The following is a 12,935-nucleotide window of genomic DNA, read 5'->3' on the forward strand; positions in this document are numbered from 1 at the left end:
CAAAAGCGTTCCAAAACCAAGGCGTGCTTTCCCATAGAAAGTAATGCAAAACGGATTAATCCGTTCCAGACTTTTAAAAACAACCCCTAAAACAGCAATTCAACAGGGATTTTACTATCTAACGAGATCATTGATCCATAAAAATGAAAGCAATAAACAATGTACTGCAGTCACACAATCAATCAATGAATCAATCAATCAATCAATCAGTAGCTGGACTGGGTTCCACACAGACATGAAAACAAAACAAAGAGCCGCAAAAACAAAAAGGCAAAAGAAATACAAAAACAGACAGACTTCAGCGTAACACTCAAAACGGAAGGGTGGCACTCAAATCGGAAGCGTAACACTCAAAAGGGAGCACGTTCGGCTTCCGAAAAAAGTTCACAAACTGGAACACTTCCTTCGGTGTTTGCAGTGTTTGGGTTCCAAGGCATTTGAGAACCAAGGCACCACTGTATCTGTTTATTTGACATCGCCACGGAAATTATCGCCTCCCAACAATTCAATATGGCTTCGATTTGTTTTAAGCTGATATGTTTTTAAGTTGCTTATTTCTGCCTTGCAGCAAGGTGATTGCGACTGTTTAATTTTCTTTAAAGGAAACGCTTCGGAGAACATACGACACAACTTTTGAAAAGTTTGACAAGGCTAAAGTTAAAGCTTTGCAACTGTCTAACACTACTTTCTGCTTGTTTATTGTTCTCAAGACAAAGATGTAGCACATAGTGTAACCAGCCGTAACAAAAAGCATGGTGGATAATTCATTGTTTGGCAATAATGATTAAAACATGCATTTATCTTGAACATTCTGTTTCAGCAAATGCACACCCACGACTGCTTTCCGTCTAGACAACAGGGTTTTAGTCACAGACGAGGCATAAACTTGGCTGGTTTTTGCTGCAAAACAGGAAATTCTGGAAATTCACTAACTCTGAAAGGGAACACACCAGGAAGATAACTTACATGGAAATATATGTTCCTGGCTGAGATGTGCATGCCCATTGTGTTCTAAGAGATTAAAAAAAAATTACATATGTTTTCACACCAGCAGACAACAGAAGAAAAGCTTGTGCAAAATAACAACAACAACAACAATAGTAATAATAATAATAATTTATTTATACCCCGTCCTTCCCGGTTCAGAAAACCTGGCTCAGGGCAGCTAACAACAGATTTTAAACACTTACGTAATTGATGCAACAAAAAAAGCATAATTTACAGTATAAAACGTTAATAACAATAAATTCAGAATTCAGAAATCAACTTAGGGGGAAATCCATCCAATAAACATTAGATGAAATAAAATATTTAAAAAAATATGATAGAATTAATATTAAGACAGTGTGACACATTGGTTAAGAGTGTTGGATTAGGACAGGGTTCTAATCCCCACTTGGTGATCGCCCGGGCTAGGTGGCTAAATTACCGTATTTTTTGCTCTATAAGACTCACCCTTTCCCTCCTAAAAGGTAAGGGGAAATGTGTGTGCGTCTTATGGAGCAAATGCAGGCTGCGCAGCTATCCCAGAAGCCAGAACAGCAAGAGGGATTGCTGCTTTCACTGCACAGCGATCCCTCTTGCTGTTCTGGCTTCTGGGATTCAAAAATTTTTTTTCTTGTTTTCCTCCTCCAAAAACCAGGTGCGTCTTATGGTCTGGTGCGTCTTATAGAGCGAAAAATACAGTAGTCCTATTTGGGCCAGTGAGGAAACCAGGGGAGAATTAGCTGTGGGATCCCAGAGCGGGTAGTCCAAGCGGAAGATAACCAGAGAAGGGACCACTCTGGTGAGACAGTCTGCGGGCAGGGAGGGTCTCATCCTGCGTACCAGATGGAGCTGCTAAACAACTGCCCTGGACACAGAACTGACCTGCGCTTCCATGGACAGCTGGGAGTCTAAAATGACTCCCAGGCTGCGCACCTGGTCCTATGATTCAAGACACTATTCAGAAGTAGTGCCTGTTCTGTTCCAAGGCTTCTTCATCCAACGGAGTCCAAAAATCTCCCAAGATCTGCACAACCCATGAAGTTATAGAGAAATCACTGGGCCGTCAAAGGGCCTCTGAGGGCATGAACACCCTTCCCTTAGATCAGGGGGTGACTAACTGTGGCACTCCATAATAATAATAATAATAATAATAATAATAATAATAATTTATCTATACCCCACCCATCTGGCTGGGTTTCCCCAGTGATCCTGAACTACAACTCCTATCGTTCCTGGCTGCTGGTGCTGCTGGCTGATCTTCCATCTCTAGAGGATGGTGGACTCTTCTTTCTTGGAGGTTTTCAAGCAGAGGTTGGACGGCCATCTGTCATGGATGCTCTAGTTGAGATTCCTGCATTGCAGGTGTTAAGTTGTGGGTTGACATAGCAGACGGCACAGCGATTTCTCCAAGTAGCTCTTTATTTTGTAAGCTGGAATAGAACTGACTGCAAACAGCTCAGCCGGCCTGCTTTTATAGGCAGCCGGCTGTCAACATTGTAGCAACAACAGCCCAGAGTTTCCCGCCTAAAATAACTGACGTGGACCTGAGTGAAAACTATCTACAGACCTGAGTGAAAACTATATACAGTATCCCCCTGCTGGCCCAGGGTGAAACTTCACTACATAACAGCAGGGGGTTGGACTAGATGACCCTTGGGGTCCCTGACTGCTCTGCGATTCTACGATTCCCAGGCCTTAGGTTCTTCAGAAGCTCAACGTCGCTGAAAAGCTGAAAGGCAATTTCTTCCCATGCAGTCGCCGTCCCGCATTCAAACAGGCACCCAAACATCACCGGCTTGTCCTCCTCCTGACACACGGCCAGGTCCGAATACCCGCTGGGGCCTTTGTTCAGCACCCAAGGGGCTGCCCAGCACCCCTTCTCCAACGGAGAGGGGTTCAGGTAGATGCCCAGATCCGAACGCTTGTGGCTGTTTGTGGGGTGGGAGAACACCAGCCACGACTTGGTGCTCCTCTTGCGAGGGGCCGAGGAGGGATCGACACCCAGCAGACACGCCAATTCGCCAGCGCCTTCCTCTAGGCCTCGATCCGGGGCGAAACTCACCACACTGCCCTGGCACCCGTGGGGCGGCTCAGGCAGCTGTTTGCAAATAAAGGGCTTCTGGAAATGGCCTCCGTTATCGGCGCTGAAGGCCTCAGCGCGGCAGCGGCTCCAACCCGAATGCCGGGCGTTGACGTACAGTAAGCGGCTTCCGTCCTGGCGGTTGATCTCGGCCACCTGGCACTCGGTGGCTCGCAAGTCTTCAAGGAGCCGGCCCCGCGCCCAACTGCGCCCTCCGTCGTCGCTGAGCAACGCGAAGCAATGGGGAGCTGCGCAGCAGAGCGGGCAGAAGCAAAAGCAACGTTTGCTGGTGCGGTAGGCGTACGCCGGGACAGCCAGGCGCCCGGAGCCAAGCTGCACGGCGTGGCCCGGCCCGACGGCAAAGGTGGCCCACTTCCTCCGCTCGCCCCCAAACATCTGCCTGGTTAAGTCCACCGCCTGGCTCCAGGTGCGGCCGCCATCTTGGCTGGAGACGTAGCAGAGCTTGGTGGCGTTCCTCCCCGTTGCAATCTGCCGCCGGGCTGTGACGTGGTCCAGAACGCAGATGAAGAACAGGTAAGTGGTTCCGCTCTTCTCTTCGTGAACCGGGCAGGGGTTCATGGTGCGGTATTTGGGGAGCGTGGCCATCGGCAGGGGCTCCTGAGGACCCCACTGGAGAGAAGAAGAAGAAGAGTTTGGATTTGATATCCCGCTTTATCACTTCCCTTCAGGAGTCTCAAAGCAGCTCACATTCTCCTTTCCCTTCCTCCCCCACAACAAACACTCTGTGAGGTGAGTGGGGCTGAGAGACTTCAGAGAAGTGTGACTGGCCCAAGGTCACCCAGCAGCTGCATGTGGAGGAGCGGGGAAGCGAACCTGGTTCCCCAGATTACGAGACTACCGCTCTTAACCACTACACCACACTGGCTCTGAAACAGAGAAGGGACAAAAGGGTTTGCTCTCGGGGTGATGTCTCTGCGCACTTCACATCCAACCTGGAATCGTCATCATTAATTAAATCTTCATACCTTCCTTCGTCTGCAGATCTCAGGGCGGATCACAAGATGCAAGTTAGCGGATTAAAATGTATAAAAGGTAAAGGGACCCCTAACTATTAATAATAATAATAATAATAATAATAATAATAATAATAATACTTTATTATTTGTACCCCGCCCATCTGGCTGGGCCTCCCCAGCTACTCTGGGCGGCTTCCAACAAAGATTACATCAAAATGTCACACATTAAAAACTTCCTTGAACAGGGCTGCCTTCAGATGTTTTCAGGTAGTTGTTTATCCCTTTGACATCTGACGGGCAGGTGTTCCACAGGGTGGGTGCCACCACCGAGAAGGCCCTCTGCCTGGTTCCCTGTAGCTTTGCTTCTCGCAGTGAGGGAACTGCCAGAAGGCCCTCAGAGTTGGACCTCAGTGTCTGGGCTGAACGATGGGGGTGAAGACGCTCCTTCAGGTATACTGGACCCAGGCCGTTTAGGGCTTTAAAGGTCAGCACCAATACTTTGAATTGTGCTCGGAAACGTACTGGGAGCCAATGTAGGTCTTTCAAGACCGGTGTTATGTGGTCTCGGCGGCCGCCCCCAGTCACCAGTCTAGCTGCCGCGTTCTGGAGTAATTGTAGTTTCACCTTTGCTCTTAGCTTGACATACATTCCTTCCACCCTTGCCTCATCACCAGCTATTGGAGTTGGTGTGGCCGCATATTGGCAGGCCTATAAACTGCTGCGTGACAACAGCCTTACATTTATTGTATATAGTAAGAAAGAAAAGAAACATGCAAGGAAGAACAACAGCATTACGCTTTCTGCTCCTGGCCTTACCTGAACGGATGTTCCTTCCTTCCGCCCTCGCCTCATCACCAGGAATTTAGCATCTTCATCTCGGGGGGATGAGCGCTCCTCTGCAAACGCCAGGAAGGTGGACTTGGAGGGCAGGTAAAGCAGCGCCGGGATGCGGTAGGTGAGACCCCCTCGTTTTTTCTGGCTGAAAAGAACCACCTTCCCAGAGCCAGCCTGAGCCTCGGCCATGTTTTCTGGGCATGCAGAAATATTTGGGGAGGTGAGAGGAGGGAAAGAGGGAGATGAAGAATCCAATTAGTTTGTTGCATCACCTGAAAGGTCCTTTCTCCCTTTATAAACCTGCCCAGGTGCCAAGATCCTCCTACCACCAGCCCATATTCCTCACCAGGGGGAACGAAAAGCTAAGTCGCACCCAGAATCCACTGTCTTCCTTGATTCCCATAAGTATAGAAATCCTGGATTTGCACCCTGTAAGGGACATTTTGCCTCCGGGTCTCCGACCTGGAGAAATTTCACATTCTGGCGGGAACCAGTCCGGGTTGCAAATCTGCCTGCCGACATGTACTGAGCAACCAGTAGCTAATTGACAACCTGGGAAGAAAACCAGCCAAACAGACCCCCACCCCCCAATAACATCCAGTTTACAAAAGCTGTGAAGCTTGGTCACCTGCAAAAGATTCCTGCTTGCTAAAGATGACAAGTAGGCTAGTTATCGCCAGAAATAATAATAATAATAATAATAATAATAATAATAATAATAGTAAATTTTATTTATACCCCACCCTCCCCAGCCAGAGCCAGGCTCAGGGCGGCTAACAACAGTAAAATTACAGTAAAAACAGAAGGGGGGGAAACCAATTTAAAATACAGGTTAAAATGCAATTTAAAATGCAGCCTCATCAAAACCATAAGGGGAGGGAAACATAAGGGTCAGACTGAGTCCAAGCCAAAGGCCAGGGGGAACAGCTCTGTCTTGCAGGCCCTGTGGAAAGATGTCAAGTCCTGCAGGGCCCTGGTCTCTTGTGACGGAACGTTCCACCAAGTCGGGGCCAGTACTGAAAAGGCCCTGGCCCTAGTTGAGACCAATCTAACCTCCTTGAGGCTCAGGACCTCCAAAGTGTTGTTATTTGTGGACCTTAAGGTCCTCCGCGGGGCATACCAGGAGAGGTGGTCCCGTAGGTACGTGGGTCCTAGACCGCATAGGACTTTAAAGGTCAAAACCAGCACCTTAAACCTGACCCTGTACTGATCTATAGGAAGCCCTCTTTAGCCAAACTGTAAGCATTACATGCATAAGCTGCTTTATAGAGTCTCAGACTATTGCTCCACCTAAGCTTAATACTGTCAACACGGACTGGCAGCAGCAGGAATCACAGTTAAAGAATTCCTGACAGGGGGCCATACAACCAGCAATGTTTCATCTTTAAACCCTCTCTCTCTCGCACACACACAAAACCAGACTCTGCCTCTCAGAATATTTGCACAGGGCTACAGTATAGTCCTCAGGGTTGAGAGAATAAATCCTAAATAGAATTAGCTGCGCCGCTTAAAAAGTAACCAGTATAAAGTAAGCAGCCCATAAGCGGCACACAAAACACTAAAAAACCATTCTATGCTCTAAATCTTATATTAATAATCCAAAAATTGAGAGAGCTATGTACAAGATCTACTACAGAAGCCACAAACAGAAAACTCATTCAAATTGTGTCCAAAAGGAAGATACAGTCTTTAAATGTTCCTTTAGCCAGGCTCCTGTACATATCAACAAAGGATAAGTTGGATCAAATGAAGTGTCGGTGGTGTTGCGCACAAGAGTTAGACAGGGTGCTGGCATTTGTCACCTGTTTCGCCCCTGAAGAGTCTTAAAAAGTAACAGCTTTTGTTTGTGTGTTTTCGGGATTCACAGAATGCTGTGTGAGATAGTAAGTCTGCAGGCTTGAGTTTGCTAGCCGATGCAGCTGGCTGATGCAATACTTTCTATGGAAGTGCTGAGTCAAAAAGACTCAGCAGTAATAAGACTCAGCAGTAATATGCTGTCAGTTGATTGGCTGTCATCGGTTTAAAAGGGAACCTGCTGTGAAAGAGTGTGGAGAGAGAGAGAGGGAGAGAGAGAGAGAGGGGGGGGGGAGAGGGAGAGGGAGGGGAAAAGAAAAGAAAAGAAGGAAGGGAGGGTCTTCCTGTTTGCCTTAAGGTGCAGCCAGGCATTCTGTTTGACTGTATGAAATGCTTGTGTATTATAGCCTGTAGAATATTGTATATACAGACATACCTCGGGTTATAGATGGTTGCGTTTTTTCGGGTTACAGACCGCTGAAAGCTGGAAGTACTGGAACGGGTTACTTCCAGGTTTTGGCGGTTGCGCATACGCAGAAGTGCTAAATCATGTTTTGCGCATGCACAGAAGCGCCAAATCGCAACCCGCACGTGCGCAGACGTAGGTTGCGAACGCTGTGGGTTATGAACATGCATCCCGCATGGATCACATTCGCAACCTGTATTTGTGTGTATATATATGTTATGTACTGAGAACAATAGGATCCAAAATGCAGCAGTCTGATTGGTCCTAGAACAATGCAGCAGTATGATTGGTCCACAGGAGCCACCCAATCCAGCTCCAGGTGGAAGTGAATCCACAACCTGATTGGCCTACTGGAGAATCCCGGAATTAGCCAATCACGTGGGGCCCATTGTGTAAATAATGTATATAAAGCAGATATTTTGGGGGAACTTTCATTCCTCCTCACCACTATGAGCTGAATAAAGAGCATGAAATCCACTCTCGACTTCGAGTATATTTCTATATATATATATATATAATCTCATAATAAATATACTGCACTGCACTGAAGAACCTGGAACTCTGATCATTTCTGCTAAAGTGCAGCGGAGAATTCGTGACAGTGGGGGGGGGGGGCGTGTTGGGGCAGGATCAGTACCTTGGTACTGGGGAATGACTTTTTAATTTTCTACTGGGTTGCCACATTTCAAAGTCAAAACCAGAAAAACCTGAAAGTTGTTAACCTCTCTTGAGAAAAAGCCTGAAGTTTGACATATGGCACTCCTACTTCAGCAGTTAAAATGGTATCCCTGATCATTATTTTCAAGGTAAGGAACATTTCCAGGAATCAAACCCTTGCAAGATTTCTCCCAGGAGACAAAACAGCAAGTTTGGACAATGCTTTATCCAAGTTGCAAGCTCACCAGCTGCTATTATTATTATTATTATTATTATTATTATTATTATTATTATTATTATTATTATCATTTAAGATGTGGGGAGATCCTTGTCCTAAATCTCTACCTCTTTGGCTCTAGGTAGAAGCCGCCTCTTCTGTTGAAAGGACTGGGTTCCCACCCCCCCTCCCGTCACTGGCAGAAGCGTTTTGAAAACAGGAACTCGGCTGCTGAAATCCTCAAGCGCTTTCTCCGAAAAGCGGCGAGAAAAATGCATTGCAAATATTGCAGCGTTCCTAAGCGGTACACCTGAGATTGCATCACATCCTTTTTTTGCAGGAAACGGGGGGTGGGGGTGGGACAAAAAGACGACTCTCTTTGGATTTCCAGCACTCATCCCCCCCCCCAAAAAAAAAAAAATCCTGATGCGGGGAAGTGTCTTCCAGGGGACTGAAATCGATCTTCCTCCCTGGGCAAACTTCTGCAAAAATAAGTGGGGCTGCGGGAGACGCTTCCATCTAGGGCGGGGGTGTGTGTGTTATATCCCCACCCCCATAAAAGAGATATATTCCCTAGTTTATATTTTACCCCTTTAAATGCATCACACTGTCCCCTCCCATCCTTTCATGGAGCTTCCCCTAATTTTTTTGCAGGGGGAGAATAATTATGGGTTTTCTCTCCCTGGGATTTTCCTGCAATGTCCTTGCTGCATCACTCACCGTGCAAAGGCTTTTCCCAACTGCGCAGGTGAAAGGGATACGCGCGGGGAGAGGATCGGTGCGCAGGATCAGCTCCCTGGAGGGCGAGATCAGGATTTCCTCCTCCTCCTCCGAAGCACCGCCCCTCCTTTAGCCACGCCCACTCAGCATCACTCAGCATCCCAGAGAGACATCCCACAGCATCCCTCCTGCGCCATTCAGAGCGCAGACCCGTGGGAAGGTTTGCCCGTGTGAAACGCTCTCGGGCCTTTGCTACCTTTGCCACTTCCACCCCCCTCCCGTTGACAATAGCCTAACATTACTTTAGCTCCTGCTCCATTTATGCACATCAAGCTGTTATCAAAGGCACTGTCGTTGTTTTTTAGAGAGATAATACCAGGCAGAAGTCACGCTTCCAAGGATTATTTGATGGTCATGATTTAAAAGAATAAACAGATGTTGGGTAAAGAAATCAAAAAAGAAGATAAGATACTATTCCTTTATGCCACTACAGCCGCAAGAACTATGTTGGCACAAAACTGGAAAACGGAAATTATACCCAGTATAAATGATTGGCAGGTTAAAATGATAAATTACGCCGAGCTTGCTAGACAACAGGTAGAATAAGAGACCAAGATGAACAGAAATTTCATGAAAATTGGAATAAATATTGGAAGTATATTGGAAATAATTTGTAGAGGGCACTGGTGGGGCTGGAGCAACTCTAACAGTGAGTGGCTAATATTTAAGATTAAAAATAAATTACGTGACTGTAGAACTTATTTGACACTTACCAAAAGGGTGGAGGGGAGTCCAAGGCTAGGTAGAGCCTAAAATATTGTGATCTTTTGATTCTTTGTTTCCTTTTTTTTGATATAATTTGGGGAGGGGATATAAGAAACTATGTAAATGAACTCTATGTATATATATATATATATATATGTGTGTGTGTGTGTGTGTGTGTGTGTGTGTGTACCCTGATATGTTTATGGATATGTTTATTTATGTATTCAATACCTACATTGATATATTTATTTGCATAATTTGGATAAATATGCATTGAAAGAAAAAATAATAAACAGATTTATTGCTCCAAACAAAGCTACGCGGAAGCAAAGAGTATACTGTACAGTGGTACCTCGGGTGACATACACTTCAGGTTACATACACTTCAGGTTACAGACTCCGCTAACCCAGAAATAGTACTTCGGGTTAAGAACTTTGCTTCAGGATGAGAACAGAAATCGCATGATGGCAGCAGAAGGCCCCATTAGCTAAAGTGGTACCTCAGGTTAAGAACAGTTTCAGGTTAAGAACGGACCTCCGGAGCGAATTAAGTACTTAACCCGAGGTACCACTGTATATGACATTTTAAAAATTTATTCTTACCGTGTAGGCAGCAAGGGAACCGACCGTTTTGCTTGATCCAAATGTGCTCTGTCAACTACCATGGTCTATTCCCGTCCCAAATAAGTAGAAGGATTTCTTTTAGCCACAACAATATTTATGCTGCCCTCGTGTTCCATGCCTGCCCTGACGCTGCAAATGCTTTTCCTTCCAGGATCTTGCTCAATCTTGTATCTTATTTCTTTATTTTTTTCCATATAAAAAGGAACAAATAAACCCACCCACACAAACTATTATGTAGCTCAGAATCATTTCCAAAATATTTAGGTTTGATGAGGCCCTAAGCTACTGAAGGTAATGGGGCTCTTTATATGTCCAGCTGTCCTTTGGCAACAACAAATTGTAGCTGTTTTTTGGTGTTGAATATATGCTATATGGTAATTTATTGACCTCATAGGTATCTCAAGCCATTTGCACATGCAGAATGCAGGCACCCTATATACAGAAAGGAGCAAACCAGTGATGTTTTAGGGAGCAGGATAGCAGGCGGGCCCATGACTTCCCGTATTTTTTGCTCTATAAGACTCACTTTTTCATTCCTAAAAAGTAAGGGGAAATGTGTGTGCGTCTTATGGAGCAAATGCAGGCTGCGCAGCTATCCCAGAAGCCAGAACAGCAAGAGGGATAGCTGCTTTCACTGCGCAGCGATCCCTCTTGCTGTTCTGGCTTCTGAGAGTCAGAATATTTTTTTCTTGTTTTCCTCCTCCAAAAACTAGGTGCGTCTTGTGGTCTGGTGCGTCTTATAGAGCGAAAAATACGGTACATCCTAGGAGCCTACACAACACAAAACACTGTTGCTGCATGTAGGTTTTATTTTATTTGTTTTTTATCTTATATTTTGGAAATCTACATCCAGGTTTTTTTCCTTTATTTTTTTTTTGGTGGGGGGGCAAGAGAGTGGGCAGCCCTAAGCTATAGGTTGCTTAGCTTATGTGTAAATCCGGCACTGCTCAGAATGCAACCAGCCTTTATGTGTTAACAGCTGCACTCGTATATTATGAGCGGGCAGCTTATAATATACCAGGGTTACGCTAGAAATGCTGGGGTGCAATTCTGCTTGTCTTAAGGCTGATGGGTTTTGCGGGGGGGAGGGAAGCAGGTATGGAGGGGGACCATAAAGTTTCCTAGGCTGCCATCTGACCTAGCTTGTGCTAACTTTCCTTCTGATGCCCTTAGGCAGGGGTCAGCAGACTTTTTCAGCAGGGGGCCGTTCCACTGTCCCTCAGATCTTGCGGGGGGCCGGACTATATTTTTTGTGGGGGGGGGGGAATGAACGAATTCTTTCCCCCACAAATAACCCAGAGGTGCATTTTAAATAAAAGGACACATTCTATTCAGGTAAAAACATGCTGTTTCCTGAATCGTCTGCAGGCCAGATTTAGGGTTGTAAAGACTGCGGAGATAATAATTGGGCGCACTCTTCCCACCTTGGATCAAATCTATGCTTCCAGGTGCCATAAGAAAGCTGCAGAGATAGCGCAGGATAGTGCGCACCCCGGAAATGTTCTCTTCCAGCTTCTGCCTTCTGGAAGAAGGTACAGGGTTATAAAGACTAGGACTAGCTGCCTGAGAAACGGTTTCTCTCCAAATGCGATTTTGGTTTTAAACGCAGTGCAAGGTAGTATCTACGGGAGTATATTGTATTTTAAAAATGGGGTATCAGAGTTTTTAGGGGGCTAGCCAGGCTGGGATAGCTGGCTTGTTAGTTTCTGAATGCCTGATGTAGATTTTCAATTTCGTTGTTCTGTATGGGACAATGACAATAAAGATTATCGTATTGTATTATCATATCGTAGGAACACGGGTGGCGCTGTGGGTAAAACCTCAGCGCCTAGGACTTGCCGATCGCATGGTCGGCAGTTCGAATCCCTGCGGCGGGGTGCGCTCCCGTCGTTCAGTCCCAGCGCCTGCCAACCTAGCAGTTCGAAAGCACCCCCGGGTGCAAGTAGATAAATAGGGACCGCTTACTAGCGGGAAGGTAAACGGCGTTTCCGTGTGCTGCGCTGGCTCGCCAGATGCAGCTTGTCACGCTGGCCACGTGACCCGGAAGTGTCTCCGGACAGCGCTGGCCCCCGTCCTCTTAAGTGAGATGGGCGCACAACCCTAGAGTCGGACACGACTGGCCCGTATGGGCAGGGGTACCTTTACCTTTATTATCATATCGTATTGTAGAAGGCAATTGGGCCGGATCCAGCCCCCGGGCCTTAGTTTGCCTGTCCCTGCTCTTAGGCTTGCTGGTCTCAGTCTCTACCACTTCTTCATCCTTTGAGAGAGGAGACATCTTTGTATCTCTCACCTGCTGAGAACGAAAAGCAGGCATCAATCTTTGTGTCTCCACCTTCATTAGTTTGAACAAGGCTCATTCCTATAATAAAACATGCAATTCTTTTATCAAACTAGGCATACTGTACTTTCCTTCCCTGAACTGAGAGATTCAGGGTTCATTCACACTTCCAGTTGTCCCACGATTTTTAGGCAGAGTTCCGAGAGCTTTTCATTTTGTTCCATCTCTTTCCCTGGGAAAACCTGCCGATGTCTGTTTGTTCCAATTCAGCAGTAAACATCGGGTTACATATACTTGTCTGACTTTTTGCAATGCAGTTACTGTCTATTTCTTGTTTGTATATGTATGTGTGTATAAGTCTATTTTAGCATAAAATATATTTAAAAGTACACGTTTTAATGCACACTGAAATAAGCCTTTTCATAAAGATTTATTTTTTTAAAAAAACAATAAACTGCACATCAGTACAGAAACAGAATTGAACTCTTGAATAAATATATAAGGCAAAACGGATGGAAATCAGAAGGCGTCTG

At 45.9% G+C, this 12,935-nt stretch overlaps 1 protein-coding gene and 2 long non-coding RNA genes across 3 annotated transcripts in view; 1 reads left to right on the forward strand and 2 right to left on the reverse strand.

Moving 5' to 3' along the window:
* The window catches only part of LOC310843962, a 52,743-nt gene extending 51,936 nt beyond the window's left edge, over positions 1 to 807 (forward strand). Inside the window, exon 2 of the long non-coding RNA XR_014563829.1 lies at positions 450 to 807. This is a non-coding gene — a long non-coding RNA (uncharacterized lncRNA). The remainder of the gene's footprint in view (positions 1 to 449) is intronic.
* The window catches only part of LOC310843969, a 336,267-nt gene that overhangs the window by 59,047 nt on the left and 264,285 nt on the right, over positions 1 to 12,935 (reverse strand). The gene's annotated exons all lie outside the window — the stretch shown is intronic.
* Positions 2,630 to 8,812, reverse strand: LOC310843518 (sialidase-3-like; the record flags this gene model as incomplete). The annotated part of the gene is made up of 3 exons (XM_083737032.1): positions 8,733 to 8,812; positions 4,861 to 5,072; positions 2,630 to 3,697 (listed from the first exon to the last, which is right to left on the reverse strand). The coding sequence occupies exons 2-3, from the start codon at positions 5,065 to 5,067 to the stop codon at positions 2,630 to 2,632; spliced, it is 1,275 nt and encodes a 424-aa protein (XP_083593158.1). The 5' UTR covers positions 5,068 to 5,072; positions 8,733 to 8,812.

This window comes from Podarcis gaigeae (assembly GCF_964106915.1).
Source record: "Podarcis gaigeae genome assembly, chromosome: 4".
NCBI classification, from domain to species: Eukaryota; Metazoa; Chordata; class Lepidosauria; order Squamata; family Lacertidae; genus Podarcis; species Podarcis gaigeae.